Source organism: Hippocampus guttulatus, chromosome 13 (assembly GCF_054856545.1).
Source record: "Hippocampus guttulatus isolate MCC_2025c chromosome 13, RoL_Hgut_1.0, whole genome shotgun sequence".
In the NCBI taxonomy this organism is placed as follows: Eukaryota; Metazoa; Chordata; class Actinopteri; order Syngnathiformes; family Syngnathidae; genus Hippocampus; species Hippocampus guttulatus.
This window is the reverse complement of record NC_141273.1, coordinates 3,734,147-3,754,183: the sequence shown is the minus strand read 5'-3', so window position 1 is coordinate 3,754,183 and position 20,037 is coordinate 3,734,147. Positions and strand designations below refer to the sequence as shown.

Genomic DNA, 20,037 nt, shown 5'->3' with positions numbered 1-20,037 from the left:
AGTCGGTCAGAGCCTTTTAAAAGTCTCTGGTAATACTTGAGATTCAGGAAGTTCTGCGGGAATGTAACCGCTAGGCAAAACCTCTGCTTGTAATTAAGCTCCTACTGCATCACTGAATTCAATCAACTGCTCTTAGTTTAGATTCAGCTAGGCTTCGCAAAAAGAGAGAGAAAGAACAATAAACAATGGGTCAATTTAGAATTGCTTGCTTTATTCATTTTAAATGTTAGCAAATATGTCAACAATATCAAACCTTGCTGGGATGCATTCGCGCAACAAATAAACATCCAAATATCACCCCAAAAAAAGACAAGGGTCACACCCCAATGGATCTGAAAGAACTAATCAGTAAAGTTGTCCAATAGGTTACAGAGCATTTCAATATTGTATATGGCTTCTTTAATTTTGATTTAATAGAAGCATGATCTGTTCTTATACGTTTAGGCTGCAATCTGCTCACTTGCTTGGAAAGAGAAGTCAGACAATGGTTGGGCTTCGCCCTCCACTTTCTTTCAATTGCAAGTGGCCACCCATTGACAGAAGCCCGCTGAAGATCCTTTTGCTCCAATTGTGTCCCACACACCATAATTAAATGCTACGTGAGTGTTTTACACATCAGGGGCTCTGTTGCACATGCACAATGGATGACTTGCAGTCAACTCACAACTTCAGTCAAATGGGATGCTTCCAAGTTCAACTTCAGAACATTAAGATGATTGCAGTTGTCCTTTTGAGCTGATGTAATTAAATGTCTTCTATAATAATAATAATAATACATTTTATTTATAAGCGCCTTTCAAGACACCCAAGGACACTTTACAATAACAAAAAACACAAAACAATACGGGTTGAGCAGTGGCAGCCAAAACGCGCCAGCGTTCACTCAACCCGAAGGTCAGAAAGTAACCACAGGGGAGGGAGAGAGGGAGAAAAAAACCCACGCTCGAACTACCCTCATTTTGAGGATAATTTGAGGCAAAAAAAACTCCTGCACAAGCATATGACAGTTACAACAGGTCACAAGACATAAACAATGAAGACGGTGAATCAAGGGAATGTATGAGGGAGGGGGTGATGGTGGGGGACTACTTTCCGTAAATGTCTTCTATGACTATACCCTGTGCTGCCTTATTTAAATGAATGTACTGGTGGTTCCTAATCAAATGCATGCTTCTACAAACGTTGGTACTGTTTGTATAAGAAAACAAAACAAATTGATTGATACATAGTCTGTGCACTCCACTCTCGAGTGACGCGGCCAAAATCAACTGAATAAGTCAATTGAATTAAAAAAAAAAAAGGCAGTCGGCGACTTTCATGCTACATGTAATGAAAAAAGTGGACAATATTTTGAGACGGCACATTTAAGAAAAATAAGGATAAAGATTTTTAATTTTTTTTTTTTTTAAATTGAACCACAAACATAGAGCCATTGACAAGGAAGAAGTGGTTTGCCCTCGATCCGTACCTCTATTCTAATCTTTACATATATGTAAGAGGTGCACAAGTGCGCATTTGAGCTACAAATGTAACACTGCACCAGATTAGACTGTTTCACTGCGCATGTGCATACCAAACATATTGCCGCTCAGTGAGCGTGACTGCGGTCAGGCCAGCTTATGTTGGTGCCAAAGGCATTTGGGTAACTTACACATCTGTGAAAGCACCATAAATGCTGAAAGGTACATACAGATTTTGGAGACGCATATACTGCTATCCAAGCGGCACCTTTTTCCTGTTTATTACAGCAAGAAAATTCCAAACGACATTCTGCACGTGTTCCAACAGTGTCACTTCAAAATAAAGAAGTGCTAGTGTGAGACTGGCCTGCCTGCAGTCCAGACCTGTCTCCCATTGAAAATGTATGGCGCGTGATGAAGTGTAAAATATGACAACGGAGATCGCGGACTTTTGAACAGCTGAAGATGTACATCAAGCAAGAATGGGAAATAAATCCACCTACAAAGCTTAAACGATTACTGTTCACATTTCACAAACGTTTAAAGGTGAGGGAACACAGTGAGAAATATGACCGTGTCCCAGCTTTTTTTTTTGGTGTGTGTGTGAATGAATTGCAGCTATATAATTCTAATAAAAGTCAATGATTATTTGCCCCAAAAACCCAATAAAGTTTATCAGTTTGAACATTCAAGATATTGTCTTTGTGGTGAATTCAATTTAAAAATCCGTCGTATTCTGTTTATTATGTTTAAGGGTCTCAGTTTCATTGGAATTGGTTTTGTATACTGGTAATACCTCATTTTTTAAGTTGGCCCTCATGGCGCATTACAACAGGATGAACAATTGTTGCCGCGCTGGCTTGACTGCAGTTGATCGTACGCCACAAGAGAAACTTCCCTACAGGGACGTGGTGGCCAAACCCACCCGACCCTGTAAAGCAAATTCTCTTTCTCAATCCAACGATATCAATTATTTCATCATTAAATAGCAGAATGTTCAAATACATGGGAAAGCATCGCAGGTACCCTGCACTCCAGTTACCATGCACACATTCATTGCAGTCTCAGGCAGTTGGCATCTGCAATCACAGAAGAGACGTTGCCGTTTGTGTTTCGCTCGCTCATGAACATGTTTTATTACACATTTGTATTGCACATGCTGACGTTCAACAGTCTAATATATTTGATGCATGGAAAAGCGATTCAAAGTGAACGCTGGCGTCCAGAAAGTACTGTGCCGCTGCCAGCGTGTAGCAGTACTGCTCTCCATTAGCACATATACGTAAAAGAAGTCCATAGGAATGCAATTCCACGAGAGGAAATCTCGGAAAGTTGTGGACGTGCAGGCCTTGCCGCCATCTTGAACCGGGACTCCGAGGGGAGCTCTCCTAACCCGTCGAATTGTTTACCGATTTGAAAACGCATGAGTTTGTTGGAAACGTCAAACATCATACCAAACTGGTCATTTTATAATCTGGGTTTTCATTATATATTAAATATAAAGGGAAGAAAAATACTTTTTTAATTTAAAAAAAGATATGTAAAAAATAACAATGAATCAATTTTCTTTTTTTTCCCCTATCACATTGTTGAACAGTATGGAATCAGTTTAAACATAATTCATTGCTTTGAAAATTTCAATTATGACTTTATCTGACACATATTTTAATGAAAGACAAAATTGAAATACAGGCTCATCTTCTGTTTTGGGTTCATATCGTTATATTTGACTCCAGGGGCCACACCGACATGCTAACTCAATTGATATGAATTCAATGTTTTGTTTTTCCAAAAGCAGTGGATTGTATTGTTTTAATCAGCTGTCACTTATGTAGCAATAGTATCCGTTGTTGCAATTATGTTAATTGTTAATTAATTATTATGTTAATTAAATGTTAAACCGTTGCAAAAAATTATAATCAGCCCCCCCCCCCCCGCCGCCCTTTTTTTAGGTGTGCTGACAATATTAGCATAAACCATTATTATCCACTCTTCATACCCCAAAGCATTAACAGGGCAAATTCTCTTCTCTCCAATGTGCAGGAAATAAGAATTTGCTAAGGTGAGGATAACAGCTGGTGTTAAGAACCTTTTTTTCCCTCAAATACTAGAATCTCAACTCAACTGTATTTATAGAGCACTTTCAAACAGCCATCGCTGCATACAAAGTGCTGTACATGGAGCAACTAACATATACAACAGTAAAGCAATAAAATCAGTAAAAATCTGAATGATTGGAAAAGCCACTGAATACAGCGACAATATCTTTCTCTATAACAATATCTTTCTTTCAGTTGGCAACACGAAAGACAATTCGCTGCTTTTGTTCGCTTGCACTGCTGACATGCAAGCACATCAAAATAAAAGCAGTGCATAGTCAACATTTGAGTTTGATTGATAAAGGCCTCGAGGGCCGGTTCAGAGACTGAAGACGGGCTGCAAATGGCCCACAGGCCCTACTTTGCCTCGATGCGCCCTTAAGTTTTTAAGTTTATCCACAGAGTCGGAGGGTCTGCAAAATAAAACATCCACCAAACAACAACCTCTGGCGCTCATTTGAGAACCACAGTAAAATCGTTATGTGCACCCTTGATTTTACTAAGACGAAGAGAAGAAATAGGTGAGGAATAAAAGAAGACTACGGATAATACAGAGCCTGTTGCTTCCATTCAGTCACTGTACTCTACCATTTCTGAGACAGAGTTTTCTCTTTTGTCCATCGGTTCACATGAAATGATAAAAAGTTAAGTATCATTTTAAAACACATCCACTGTATTGCAAGTTTATTGGTAGAACTTGTCAATGGCGGCTGCACATTGACACTCACATATCTGGATATGCCGGGTTTTTTTTTTGGGTTGTCAACGTTATTGTGAAAATATCGCATTTTTGATTGGACGTTACACCTGCGAAGTTGAAATGCGATTCAAATTTTTGCACTGCAGTAAAACCAATGGCTGGTAGTCTGTTGCAACTCCTGGAAACTCTGGCCACTCTGCCAGACAGTTCAGTCAGTTACGGCACCGTTGCTCGCTGTGCGACGGGCCTAATGTTACACTCTACTAAAAGATGAAGCCTTAAACAACAGTCCAAACTAGGAAAAAGGAAGTTAATTTTCTCATTTAAAATGAGTGTATAGATTCCTCTCAAAATATGTGATTCAAACTGCTATTTTTGTATTCCAGAACACAACGGAAACAAAACCAAAGGTCGCAGGCCGAAACATGACGTACTGCTCAGTCATTGCATTTTGACGTAATTCATAAGATGGAGGCAAACATTTTTGATTAAAAACGACTTTGGGTGCTCCACTGTTCGAACGTCACCTGAATTTTTGGCTTAAAATGAGTGTCACAAAAACTCCTCGAGTGAAAGAGTTTTTGAGTCTATTCTGCAAAATATGACAGCCATATACCACAGGTTGTTTCCAATAATGAAAACATATACCCACGCAAACATATCTTGAGTCACAAGCGTGTTCCTAACCCTAACATCTGATAAACATGTTCTGATCTAAGAAATTAAATTTTGTCAGTGCAATCCGATTAGAAGTAGTGCAATGCTTAGCATCCTATTAAATTCCTTCCACCATTTCCTGCTGAAACGATCTCAAATGGGAATTCAAAGCTAAGTCAATAAAGTGCATTCATTCTGTTTTCGTTGCTTTCAGCTAATATATTCAGAAACAAACAAAAAAAAAACTGAGTCATGATAAATGCTTTTTAAAAGGTCGATTCGTTTCAACTCGAGATTCCACTTTTGATTGTACCCTTCTGTGAAAAGTTCCATTTCTCAACTGTTTTCATCCACCAAGCGCGAACCATTGATGCCACGATAGGTAACACGGCTTGGACGGACAAGCACGCCGTGGCCCGGGCGGCAGGTGAAGTAGCGGCGGCCACCGACAGAACCGTCGTTCTTTCCCTTGGGACCTCGGAGCTCCAGACCCAGCCAAAGGCCGGGAGCAAAGTCAGCCGTGCCCATGTAACGGATGCAGGCCATTTCATTGGCACTGTTCAACAAGACCTGCATGCCCTCATGGAGGCGGACCTTGTTGTCAGAACTGTAGACGGTTCCGGCGCTACTCCTCGGAATGCTGCTGCTGCTGCTGCTGCTGCCTCCACTCAATGTGCTCCTGCGGTGACGACGGGGGTTGGAACGACATCTTTGGTTTTTGCATCAGGTTTTGGGGGCCCGTGACAAATGGGTGCATGGGTGGGGGGGGGGGGGGGGGGGGGGGGGGACATCATAAAAGTTCATGATGTTATCGTATAAAAGTTACCGAAAAATTGACAGAAGCTCAATACATTGCAACGTCCATGGTTGTACAATTTAAAAAGCAACCAACATTTTGAGGGGAAAAACATGCCTCGAAAGGTACGCAAAACCTTGCAGGTCATGGTGCCAGAAGACCTCTGCATATATCGTGAGGCTTCAGTTGACTTAGCATCTACAACAGGTGTGTCAAACTCATTTTTGTAAAGGGCAACATTGGAGTACAGCTTTCCCGCAGAGCGCCATTATGACTGTGAAAACATTTCAATGTATCATTGCCTCATCATATTTTTACCGACGCACAACAAACTGATGGGTAACTACTTTTGAAATATGAAGTCAACCAAAAGCTTTTGTCCAACTATTGTCAAATTTATATCAAAAATACGAGTGAAAAAAACCCACAAACACACACTTGCAAGATCTCAAAGTTATTACAAATTAATTAAAATTTTTGGAAGCGATTTTAGTATGTAACATAAAATACACACAAGGCTTGCTTTACGGGCCACGTAAAATGATGTGTCTTTTCTGATCTGGCCCAGGACCTGGTTTTGACATGATCTAATAGATGAAGCGTTTCACGGATGGGGAGAGGAGAAATGAAAGGTGGACAATAGGCCCAGAAAGGAACGCGACTGCTTATCATCAGTGTCCGTTTCGCCGTGGCCGAGAATGATGGCCATGATCTGCTGTTGTGAAAGCGCTATATAAATCAGCATGTATTGTATTGTATTGTATGATCTGGAAAGACCCACCTGCTCACAGGGTTTCTCCTGCTAGTCTCCTTGGGTGGAGCAATGGCAGATGAGGTGCTGAAGCTGCGGCGAATCACCCCTGCATGACAATCACAAGAATGCATACGTTCTGCCAAAACACCATGAATGCAGAGACACATTTCAGACTAGGGCTGCAATATGGGCGGCACTCACCGCTGATTGATGGATGGTTGAGATGTGACGAGGAGAGCTCCGAGAGGCAATCAACAGATCCGTGGATGCTGGGGGTGGGCAAAACAATAAACAGATGTATCATAAGGAGTAGAACACAATCAGCTGTGTAAAATCCGCCTGCAGCAAAGTCACTTTTAATTCGGTAACTGCCAGTGTATACCATTTTAAATTTCAAAGAAAAATAGATTACTTGAGACGATCGCTCCTCGCTCTGACAGAAGCAAAAAGTGCTGCGACATGAATTTATTTCCCCACCGTGAGAGTAATAAAGGATTATCTTATCTCCCTGCAACAAAAGAAACGTTGTTTGTTTTCCTAATGGCGTGTTGGAGCTGCTGACAGGAGAAGAGGGGAGAAAAGGGAGGTTCAAAACCCATTGCTCGATGGAGAGAAAGTGAGATTCTCCCGAAGACGGAGAAGCATGTGTGTGGCTGGGGGTGGGGTGGGGGGGGGGGGGGGGGTATGGGCCTCAGGGTCAATTAAGGGGGGGGGGGGAACTAAACAAAAAAAAAAGGACATGAAAAAGGGAAGGCAAACACAAAAGTTCGTTCTTGCCTAAAGCAGTTCCTATTTCATTGAAGGTGTAAATAGGAGATTAAAAGAAACAACGTTGAGGGAGTAATGAAAGCAATAAAGAAATGTGAAGAAGAACATCGCTGCAAAGTCCCTGCGGGTCTGTGGATCATTGCTGTGGCAGAGCAAGATTGCCCCTACCTTGATTTGGAAGTAAAACCAGCAAATGCACTGGCATGTGATGACCAGTATATATATTGAAAATTAGTTTCTCCGGGCTCCCTTGAATTACTGGAGCTACTTTTGCACTTCATATGCCTATTGAGTCATTGCTTCGTCTTCAGGCAACTGCTCTAAAAAGTGTAAGATGATAAAATGTGTCGTCGAATTGGAGAAATGCAAACTCATTCACTGCCTCTTGATGGTGTGATTTATTTTTCTTTTCCAAGATGAGATCCTAGATTTCGATCAGCAAGAGTGACACACACACTCCATTGAGCAGATTGATAGAAAGGTTCGGTAAATAAGAGTGAATTGCATCTAACAGCTTCAATAGCTGTAGCATATTCAGGACAAATTCATTATTGTGTCAGCCAAGACAAGGGCCCATGTTTGATCACAAAAAGCAAACTTAGACAAGATTCAAGAATGCTATTTGTTTCATTTGTCCAAATGAGAAGGCCAGGTTCGGGTTAAAGCTAATTTGACTCTATGGTTAGGGGGGGGGGAAAATACATGACTAACAAAACTATGAAAATGCTACCGAATGATAAAGCGAGTGGATTGGATAACACTTCTTATAAAATGCCCGACTGAGGTTGTCTCCTCTCCTTGCTCTCCGTTTTACTGGTCTTGTGTTTCATGGTCTGCTGCTGTATTCTATATTGTCTGTTTGTTGGTCTCTTTGATCAAGCATAAAGCTAGGAAAGTGGTAGTGCTCTAGAGGGGTTTAGACTCTTATTTGGCTGACAGGATTTTTTTGTGTTAGACTAGGGTCCTCTGAGTTCCGCTCTGCCCATCTGTTGTGTGGCGTTCCATAGGGTTCGATTTTGGGGCCCCTGCTGTTTCCACTGTATTGCTGCCCTGAGGTTCCATTCCAAGAAAACACGGTGTTCCTTTCACTGCTACGCAGATGACAGTCAGAGCTATGTCCGGCTGAGCAAAAAGGATGCATTGTCACGTGGACCGTGTACATGCCACCCTGTTGAACTGCTGCTCATCACCCAACTAGAGCTCATATGAGAGAGCACATACATAAATGTTGTGTGTGTGTGTGTGTGTGTGTGTGTGTGTGTGTGTGTGTGTGTGTGTGTGTGCGTGTGCGTGCAGCGATATATATCTGTGAAGAGGGTCCTCTTTTTATGCTGTAATTTTCAAGTTTTAATTGCACATCACTTTTTTATGTGTGAAGAGTGCTGTATAAATAAAGTTTGACTGATTGATTGTGAAAATGCCTACTAACTCTGGGAAATCACAAGCCATAGTGGCTGATGAACAAAAAAAGTATTTGGGTAAATTGATTTAAGACTGATGGAAGGAGGAGTTAGCAGCACAAGCTCCCAAAAGAAACCATCAAGAGGTTGAATTTGCAGTTATGTGAATACTGGTTAATTAGTGATCCATGCATCCTTGACACACTCAGGCAAGCTGACAATAGCTCATCAAGACTGCATATAGTATTAATAGCATAACCAAGTGGGAAAAACTCCAGCTGCAGTTTTATTGAAGTGTCCGCTTTACATCCAAGGGTGATCCATTGCTCCCAGTGGCAAAAATTCACTCCAAAATGCTGCATTGAACTTGATACCTTCAATAAGAGTGGCAGTGTTTTGTAGGGGAAATTAAAACTACACAAGATATACTTAAGCAGTGTGGTTGTGTACTGTAAATCAGCGGTCCCCAACCCCTAGGCCGCAGACCGGTACTGGTCCATTGGGTCATTTGGTACAGGGCCGCACAGAAAGAATGAATAACTTACATAACCTCCGTTTTATTTATTTTGGAATCTGAAATATGTTTTATTTTGAAAAATGACTGGATTCTCTGTTACAGCAGTCTACAGTATGTCACTCTTGACACAGGTGAAGACGGCCCTTCGCGGTCACGTCATAGGTTCCAGCTAAAATGAAACCCAGGAGCTAGCAAAATGAGTAAAAACACCAAATGTCTTTGGCAAGTTTCTTGGGAAGGGGAAAAGGCCCAGCCAGGAGATAGAAGAGGAGTTTATGGCTTTCAAGAAAAAGAAGGCTACATTTAATAGGCAAGATCAGGAGTCTTACTTAAAATACGGATTCATCTCAACGGGAGATTTCCACGCACCAAACCCACTCTGCATAATATGTGGCGGTGGTGAGTCATGTTTTTCATGCACTTTGTATTTGCATTTATTTTGAAGGCACGTTTAAACATTACCATAGCAACCAGAGAGTGTTGTGGCCAGACAGGACGTTCTTCGTGTCATGATTCGTGTTTATTATTATGTTTAGAAAATACCACAGTTTTCATGCAGGTCATATCATATTATTTTGTTGTATCTATCCGGCCTTAAAGGCCAGTGCCTGAAAATATTGTCTGGCAGTGAACCGGTCTGTGGGGCAAAAATGGCTGGGGACCGCTGCTATAAATGATGCGAGGATCCAATTGATCGTGAATGTAGTGCAGGGAAACAGAGTACAACCTCTGTTACTGGCAGCTTCCCAAATGCTTATCATATGGTCAAATAGAGATATACACTCATTTTATCGGTAAAGATGACAGAATTATCTTGGATATTATTTTGCTTTCCCCTTGTATTTATGATTTAAAATCCATATCTGCAATCCATATTTAACGGCAAGGGTCACCACTGTTGGCTCATTGGCTGTCACATTAAATGCAGTAGTCGTGGCGAGAGTAGGCCTTGGGCATCTCGACTCCTGTTAATTACAAGCATAGAAGCGACTTTTTGCCAAGCAGGGCACAACCATGAAGTCAACACTAGCACAACAACACTGTCAAAGGAAATCATTAGCGGCAGTTGTTTTGATGGAGCCAACATCAGGTTATTCTGTCTTGAGAAATTGTTAAATCCAACAGAGTTTTATTCCAAATGTAACTTTGCAGACGAGCGCTCACCGTTGAACACGCGAGGGAGGAGCAAAGACCCCATGTCTTGGTGGGCAACTAAAGTATCTGACTCCACCCACGGATCCGTCATTCTTCCCACTGGGCGTGTCCAGCGCGATGCCCAACCAGTGGCCTGGAAGGAGAGAGACAGTGTCAAGTGGATCATGAAGTAGACCCAGCTAAATTCAGGTGTTGGCCTTAATGTTCCAATATTTTTGGCAGAGTGTATACCGTATTTTCCACACGAAAAGGCGCACTGGATGATGAGGTGCACCATCAATGAATGGCCTATTTTATCTCTTTTTTTTTCATATATTGGACGCACTGCATTATAAGACGCAATCTACAATACATCCACGAGATGGAGCTACGCTCAGGGATGTCAGTAAAACTTATTTAATAAAGCAGCGACACAGTTCACTTAACCAACAGCAAGTTATAACATTGACTCGTTAACGTTGAACTCTCTTGCCGCTGCTCTATTTCCGTGTTCAACTGCGTAAGCCGATCGCTTTAAGTTTGAACTCTGCGTTGTAAGCATGTCTCTAGCAAAGGGCCATTTTGAGGGTCGACATATTACCGTAATAGCCATACACAAGGTGCATCGGGTTTTAAGGCGCTCTGTGAGCTTTTAAGGAAATGGAAGGCTTTTCAGTGCGCCTTTTAGTGTGGAGAATATGGTATTGACTTGTGGGGAGAATGTAAAGTGATGATGACAGCGCCTATGTAAATATTATTTTAATCATGGCAAGGGAGGTCATTCCCAAATTGCGTTTTAAGCATTAAGTTGTCACACAGTAAGAAAAGGGAAATGGCACATTGGGACCTGAACTTGAGCCTTGCAAGCAGTGTTTACTTGATATTTTATTTTGGCGTCATAAAAGCTGCCAGGGCCAGTCAGAGACTGTGGATGGGTCGGATGTGGCCCGCAGGCCCTACTTTGTCTAGATGTGCTGTAAGGCTTTAAATTGATCCATGAGGTAGAGTTGGGAAAAAATGAGCACCGAAAAATAACATCTGGTGCTCATTTGAGAACCACCCAAAAATTGTGCGCGCTCCTGATTATGTAGACTGAAAATGTCTGTGTGGATGCCATAACATGCCAGCCACATTTTGTGACAAAAAAATTTGTGGCGACTCAGTCGACTTTCTTTCCCCAGCTCTACGAGAATATCAGCCACTGCAGCACTAGTTGGTGGCACTAAATTCCCAACCAAGTATGAAGGGAAAGGTAGCTGTTGTTTTTACTACTGCTCCCAGTTGAAGTAAAACAAACCATAAAACAAAGTTCATGAATTTCATTTTAGTACCTAATGTGAACGTTATAGGCAGGGTAACGAAACTAGTATCGATATTGCAATAGTTATACACTAACAAATTATGTTTAAACACAAATGGTGCAACAACACGGGCAGACGGTGCACATAAAAAACACATCGCGTGTACTTCAAAAAACAACTAAAGTAATCCCAGAGGTTACAGGGTGACACATTAACTGTCATGGAGGAACATGGATTAATTAACCTGCTTGATTCTTATTCCAAAATATTAATGAGAATACTGTGTTTAGACTTGTGGGGTCACATACAACATACTCTTAACAAGAAAATCTTTGCAGTTGCAGAGGTTCCCCTTTCAACTTTGATCTCCGGGTCTTCCTCGGTGTCATCTTTTTGAAGCAGTTGTCTTCTTCAACCTCCATCTTCCAAGTACGCTGTGTCAAATGTGAGGTTATCCCAGGCATGACTGTGTGTTGGGTGGCTCTATGCAAGTGATTCGTTTTCAAATTATCCTTGAATGATGTGCAATGAAAAACATTACACTTAGGAAAATGTGCTGACTTTTCTAACTTCAAAAGAAGAGGAAATAAACTCAGGAGGTTTCTTTAAAAAAGTGTTACCAAAGGCAAGTTCTGCCTATTGTTGATTCTTTATGACATCCCTTTGGACAGAACACAAAGATTCAAAATAAACAAACTACAAAGGGCAGACATAATTTATTGATGGCATACTGAATATTTCAAATAGCCTTTGAATGCTTTATTTAAGGTTTTTAAATACACTGTAGATAGGTGTCCGATTCTGATTCTTCGGGTGAGTCAACGTTTTTGTTCCTGAACATTCAACAAATTTGACACAGTTTCCTAATCGCATAGCATCTTGCTAATCGGTGCAGCTCTTGCTCTATATATACTCATCCAAAGGCAGCACCTGGCTATACATTTAGCGCTCACAATTAAATTGTGCTTTTTCAAATTTTGAATGGAGAAAAATGTTCCAATTTCAAGTTCCATTTGAAATGACTCATAATTACAACTATACGAAAGCATTCTGACGACACTCCACAGTTTTGTGACTCAACTACACGATTGTTAAGCTAACGGTCACATTTTAATTCCTGGCTAAAGTGTCACGTTAATGCTCACACTGATAAGAATTCAACAAACAAATGCTGAAGGGCATAGTGAGTGTGTAAATGCTGACCTGGAGCAAAGCTCGTCTTCCCATAGAAATGGACGACGCCAGTTCTCTGGCCAGCGACCAGCACCCTGTCCCCTAGGCGCATCTCAGGGCCACCATGCAGAGAGCTGCTAGCTGATGCGGTTTGGCTTCGATAGCCTGGCAAGGAAATGGCCAAACAGCTTCTTGTCAGACATATTGCGGTAGCTTTTGGATTCGCAACATGATGTGTTGAAATAATTCCTACCGGCTGTAGCATTTGCAGGCATGCCGGAAGAAGGGTGGAGGCCAAGGGAAGGTGTGGCCCAGGCACTTTGAGAAATATGTTCCCATTGTTGTCTGGCAGTAAGACGTTGCCTGTGATGCGGACGAGGTCGAGGACGCCGTCCATGACGAGATTCCAGTGAGGAAGACGAAGAGGAGAGTGAATGGGCGAGACCACCTGTGATCCAATCAATGACAAATAAATGGCCGGACATAAAAGACAATAAAAAATGTCAAGGCATTTTCTGATAGCTCGTAAATGCCGACCATTCGATGAAATTGTCAGCACTCGGTCCAATTGCAGTGTCGACCCTTTTTGCTGTCTAAAAGTCCCAGGTAAAAACGTACTTCCTTCTTAATTGCACCATTATTCCATGTCTGTATGCAAGTATGAGCACCCCTTGAACTTTTTGCCCTTTTGCCACATTTCGGGCTTCAAACAAAGATCTAAATATTCTTGAATGGACCTTTGAGAGCAACATAGAGCAGGTGCGTTTATACTGAGATAGGTGGACTACGGTTACTGACATCAGTCATTTAGGTCAGGGGTGTCAAACTCATTTTTGTCACGGGCCACATTGTAGTAAGGTTTCCCTTGGAGGGCCGTTAGGACTGTGAATTTTGTGAAACCATATCAATGTTTAATTAGCGCCACGTATTACATACATAGCACACAACAAATTGGTGGATACCTAGTTTTGAAATCAGAAGTCAAGAATCATGACTTGTTTCAACATTGTTTACGTTAATGTAATAAGGGGTTTGGAAAGGAGAAAATGCTTATAATATCTCCACGTTATTATGGATTACAAATGACAATTTAAAAATTGGGTTCATAAAATGATGTGGCGGACCAGATCTGGCCCCTGGGCCTTGAATTTGACACCTGTGATTTAGGTGTCAAATGATCCAAATGTTTTTGGATCATTCAGATATCATCAGAGAACTTCTGGAGTCAGTTGGCTGCACTGAGAGAAAAGAGGATCAATTATTTCGGATGCTTTACTTGTCATTTTTTGTTATAAAGCTTCTATTTTTATGTTTGAAGCCTGAAATGTGGAAAAGGGTCAAAAAGTTCAAGGGGGCGGGGTGGGGGTGGGGCTAATCCAGCACACACACACACACACACACACACACACAAAGATACATAAGTACGACAAAGCCTATAAATATTTTATCTGCATTCATTATCTTGCATATGATGTTAAAAACAACACCGGAATTAATCAGTTTGAAGAATTGCAGTGCTCCGCAAATGAAACACTGTGGGCCAATTAACGTGAACTATGGTACCGGGTTTAAAGTGCAAGATTGATTAATTCATCCACAATCCTTTCTCATGAAAGGTCTCATGCATAAACAGTTGACATGGAGCAAAGGCAAGAAGAAGTTACGATATCAACCTGATTTTTGTTAATGGCCAGCATCAGAGATGTGCGTTTCCTTTTGGACTCCAGTAAGAAACATCTGTGAATACAAAACATTTCTTGCCGCTTGACATTTAGCGTTCAGGGAGCTCCCGTATTTTCATGCCTTGCACACACTGCTTTAGGCAACCTGCAACACAGTATTTAGCTGTTCCTGTTTTTGGTTATGTTCTCGACACCCTTTGAGTCCTGTATAGGTGACATAGCAACAGCCCAAAATCTTTTGGGGGTTAGAAGATGAGAGTCTTTCAGAATGACCCAAGACCAAGCTAGCTGCATTGTTGAGCTGGTAAGTCACAAAAACTCTGATGACACTGAGAGTCTTGACGATAAATGTCTAACAAAAGCCCTGAGAAAGTTTGCTCATAAATTAGTCTGGTTCCTGGGGAGTACGGAGGTGCTGACACGCACAACCTCACATTTCTTGCACACCGCACATACATACACACTCAAACCTCTTGATGAATTGTCAGCAAGACTATTCAGCCTGTCTATGCCCCGGTTATTAAACTCTACTTAATTGGACTATCAATCACAAGCTTTCCATTGGCTACTCTCCTGTCCGCAATTCCAGTCACGTAAAGATCAATCAGCCACCAAAACCTCTGAATATTACCCCTGTACAATAAATCTGTAAACCCCGGAGGACCCACAAACCACAAAAATCCACTACGACAAGTTTCAACTATACTCTAGGTCACTGGACTGTGTTCCAGGCCGATGTTAGTCAGGAAAGGAGAATGTGGACTGAGGACTGGTCTTGTCAGCAATCTAATTTATGCACTGTCTGTGTCAACCTGCCTTTTCAACGCTGAGCAATATTAACATATCTACACCATTTATCCTACTCAGGGGCACAGCCTGCAGTTGGTCAGGGCACAGTTTGAGAGGAGACTGGCAGAGAGAGTACACAACAATAACATTATATAGGAGACGGATCTTCTCGATCAGCGCACTTGAAGGGCGTAGCACTGCCCTCAAGAAGGGACAACAATGAGTAGAAAATATATGACAGGATGGGAAAAGTTGCAACTTCAGGACTGGACAAAAGCAGGACGCCATGCAGTCGTACCGGTGTATGGTATGATTGGTTATGTGGTACTTATCACGCCTGTAAAGCGTTTAAGTACAAATGAGAAGACAGTCCAGGAAGATAATGGGATCACAGGGCCCTTGTACAGGAATGAGAGAGTGACCCTAAATCAAATACCAAGGGAGACTTGTGATTCCGAGGAGGATGACGCAGACATTTAAATGGATTGGTTTCAGCATTCAACTGGGTTGAAGTTTGGAAAGAGCATCCCTCCATCCATTTTCTGATCCGCTTTATCCTCACAAGGGTGGTGCTGGAGCCTATCCCAGCTGTCTTTGGGCAGTAGGCGGGGGACACCCTGAACCGGTTGCCAGCCAATCGCAGGGCACACACAGACGAACAAACACTCGCTCTCACACTCACACCTAGGGATAACTTAAAGTCTTCAATCAGCTTGCCATACATGTTTTTGGAATGTGGGAGTTAACCAGAGTACCCGCAGAAAACCCACGCAGGCACGGGGAGAACACGCAAACGCCACACAGGAAGGCTGGAGCCGGGATCGAATGGAAAGACCATTACAGAAGATTTTTTTGGGGAGATCACTGTCCTGCACCAGCACCGCGAGCAGCAAACAGGAGGTTGCAACGTGTCCTTGTACTTGCAGGGAATTTCTCCAGGAAGCCATATTCCAAAAATATCCATTTTAGTGTAACTGAAGACTCTTAATGGTCCATACTGTAGGTGTACGAATGTGAGTGTGAATGGCTGTATGTCTACATGCGCCTTCTAATTGTCGAGGAAGAAAATACCCCCCTGAAATTGTCTAAAAATCCACATGTTGAACTGTTGTCATGAATAAAGTATCACGAGACGTTACCACTTCAAGCATCAACCTCACAAGCATGTTTGATTTTCCGGTTGCTCTTTTTTTGGTTGTTTTTGTGATGACACCGCAGAGTACCGGTGAGGGCCAAGAGGACCATGTGATAACAACCATAAGACCACAAATCGACATAGTGGGAGCAGTGCAACAAAGCTATTATAAGTTGACAATGATAGCGAAAGAAGTATGAACTTCCAACTCAGAAATCTTCTTCTCCACTCCGCCAGACACTGCCCATCACTTATCATCCAAGTTAAGACTGAGTAAACCATTTCTTTTGTTCTTTTTAATGCAGGATACAGTATACGACAATTTGCTTGTGTTACAGCAATGTAAACATTATTTTTGCAATGATCTATTTTGCGAGGAAGAATATTTCCCAAGAGATAAACAATGCAGTTATTGCGGAATGGAGGCTGATTAACAACACGGCTGTCATGTTAAGTATATCTCCCGCTGAGTAATGGGAAGGTGTTCGCTGCTGCAGTACTTCAGTTAATGCCCCAAACCACTCAAGCGACCACATAAAGAGTTATTTCTTCAGCTAACAGAATATTGGGTCATCATTTATTGATCTGATGCAGTTAATATGAAATGTTTTTGTGTGGTTGCTGTATGCTTCTTGCAGTTATTTTGGTATTACATGGCATGTGGTCCCCAATCGGAAATATGCATGCAACTGGATACTATGACTTACTTTTTTCTTTCCCTTAATACCAAATATGCTTTGAAACTGTTTTTGAAACATTTTTCCCCAACATCAACTCCCACATAAATAACATGTTTTTGTCTGTACGGATAAACAAATGTTTCCTTTTCTGCAAAACATTCATCTTTCATTCATTCATCTTCCGAACCGCTTTATCCTCACGAGGGTCGCGGGGGGGTGCCGGAGCCTATCCCAGCTGTCCTCGGGCAGTAGGCAGGGGACACCCCGAATTGGTTGCCAGCCAATCGCAGGGCACACAGAGACGAACAACCATGCACGCCCACACCCACACCGAGGGACAATTTAGAGTGTTCAATCAGCTTTCCACGCATGTTTTTGGATTGTGGGAGGAAACCAGAGTACCCGGAGAAAACCCACGCAGGCCCGGGGAGAACATGCAAACTCCACACAGGGAGGCCGGAGCTGGAATTGAACCTCAGTACAGTACCTCTGCACTGTGAAGTCGACGTGCTAACCACTGGACTACCGGGCCGCCTTTCTGCAAAACATTCATCCCAAATATACAAATCCTTATTAAACTAACATTTCAAATGTTCAACAGTTAATTTAACACGTGAGCTGTCACACTTCATGGCTAGGCTGGTCCATATGTAAGAGTGCAGTCAGAGGCAGTCAGAGAGCAACAGGGATGATTGGGGGCTCTCGTGCCCAGAGGGCTGCCTCCACTTATTTGGCACTCATGCCTGCCATCTTGTTTCGGGATGCCTCCTGGCCTCCTGGCTAACATGTGGGCTGGCTACTGTGGTGGGATCGACTGGCTGGGGCGACAGCTTCTTGCTCTCTTGTGGCGTGGGGCAGTGGGGTCTATGTAGACTAGCGTGGGGGTAGAGGTGGGCCAGATGGCGGCACTGGGTCCTTGCGCTCTGCTCTTGGTGGCCGATTTTGGGGGGCTCAAGTGTGGCTGGTGGACCACCCGGGGGGGGGCGGGCATGGACATGGGTAGTGTCCTGCCGGACGGCCTGGCCTGCATCTCCATCATGACACCAGAGCAATTCCAGTTCATCTGTGATGTTTACTATGCATGCGAGATGGTGTCAATTCACTTGCATGTTCCTTAGGTTACTCCTTAATTACTATCAATAACTCTTAAGACTTTGCAAACTCCTTGAGATGTCGAGCTCACTTGCATTCCACTGCTGCAGGTGTTTAGAGATTACACAGCCACTCCCACCAAACTCCAATTGTCCATCACCCGTAACAGTACTGTCCCACATAAAATTCCACTCTGGTATGAAATTGTAGTCGGTGGTGTGTATAATCCTTTTTTTTGTTGATTTTTCCTTTAGCGGGTTTATTTTTCAATCTGTCCTCTGTTTTATTATTTTCTGTAGCTTCCTGTTTCAACCTTATTCTGTTTGGCTGCAAATTGTTTTGTTCAATTGTTTTTGTTTTTGCAGGACGTAAAGTGCTTAATTTTAGTTGTCTTTTTAATCATCACAAAATCACCACTGACTTTGCTTTTGGAAATGATCTCCACTCTGTTCGCAGCCATGCTGTTAGTGTATCGAGAATTGAGGATAAAGTTGTTAACAGTGAGATAATCGGATTGACATTAGATGTACATACCTGAACGGGGGTTACTCTTTGTGGGAATGGTGGACAGGCCAATGCGACGATGGCGTGCGGGTGCGGGCAACTTATTGGCACTTTTGTATCTTTCCAAAGGTTTGCTTATCTTGGAGAGAGGAGCAAATACACCTGCAAAATAGATAAATACATAAATAAACAAACAAACAAACAAACAACTAAATAAATAACTGCTAATAGTGCTTCATTACACATAGTCTTGTTAATGAATTACAGCATACCAATTGCTTGAGAACTTGAGCGATGGAAAAACTTACTCAACAAAATCAAATAAATGAAAATGTGAGAAGGACCTGATCTCCAAAACGAGCAAAAGGTAGTGCTAGGACATACCATGTTTGACTTGACAGGTAAAATACTGGATGCCCGCTACAGAGCCATCATTCTTCCCCTCTGGCTTGTCAAGCACGACTCCAGCCCAGAGACCACCAGAGAACTCCGTGTTGCCACAGAATTGCAGAGTTCCAACCTGTAAAGGTAGCGGCACATGCATGCTTCAGTGAAGGTGAAAACAAGGAATAAACAAAAGTCATTTGCAAAACACATCGGAGCCACATTCCTGTTTATACAAGAGGGCTGCACTTTGTAAGATCCCGTCTGATCAAATTTGGCATTGAAAATGGCTGGTTACTTTGATAAGTGGAAAACATCTTACCTCTGGGTAATCTTACCAAGACATGTTGGAAGGGCTGGATGAGATCAGAAAAATTATCACGATTATGATCTCAATTACAATTACTCACTGATTTCAAATCTTAGTATTTACTAAAATGACCTTGTGAATATCATGTGAAATTCAAGCCTCTTGCATTTTCATTTTGTTACATCCACACCTTTGACAACTTGTATCTTGGCACATATTGAAGCTGTGAATAAGCAGTGCTATACCCTCTTTATGAATTTCATCCATCCATCCATTTTCCGAACCGCTTGATCCTCACTAGGGTCGCGGGGGGTGCTGGAGCCTATCCCAGCCATCTCCGGGCAGTAGGCGGGGGACACCCTGAATCAGTTGCCAGCCAATCGCAGGGCACACAGAGACGAACAACCATCCACGCCCACACTCACACCTAGGGACAATTTAGAGCGTCCAATCAGCCTGACATGCATGTTTTTGGAATGTGGGAGGAAACCGGAGCACCCGGAGAAAACCCACGCAGGCCCGGGGAGAACATGCAAACTCCACACAGGGAGGCCGGAGCTGGAATCGAACCCGGTACCTCTGCACTGTGAAGCCAACGTGCTAACCACTGGACTACCGGGCCGCCTTCTTTATGAATTTATTTTATCTTATTTATTTTCGCAAGTCATTGGACTTACTGGGCAAACTTAGGACCTCAGGGAT

General features: G+C 42.5%; 1 protein-coding gene across 4 annotated transcripts in view; it reads right to left on the bottom strand.

The window, feature by feature from the left end:
• Positions 1-190: 190 nt before the first annotated feature.
• The window catches only part of LOC147195994 (CAP-Gly domain-containing linker protein 4), a 38,134-nt gene continuing 18,287 nt past the window's right edge, over positions 191-20,037 (bottom strand). For 2 of the 4 annotated variants that reach the window (XM_086127517.1, XM_086127514.1), the window contains 8 exons: positions 19,026-19,161; positions 18,672-18,803; positions 13,013-13,207; positions 12,790-12,924; positions 10,316-10,439; positions 6,668-6,735; positions 6,494-6,572; positions 191-5,625 (listed from right to left, as the gene is read on the bottom strand). In XM_086127517.1, the coding sequence (XP_085983643.1) occupies positions 5,253-5,625; positions 6,494-6,572; positions 6,668-6,735; positions 10,316-10,439; positions 12,790-12,924; positions 13,013-13,207; positions 18,672-18,803; positions 19,026-19,161 (1,242 nt within the window). In that variant the 3' untranslated portion in view covers positions 191-5,252. The remainder of the gene's footprint in view (positions 5,626-6,493; positions 6,573-6,667; positions 6,736-10,315; positions 10,440-12,789; positions 12,925-13,012; positions 13,208-18,671; positions 18,804-19,025; positions 19,162-20,037) is intronic. The other 2 variants (XM_086127518.1, XM_086127516.1) reach the window with 2 other exon arrangements.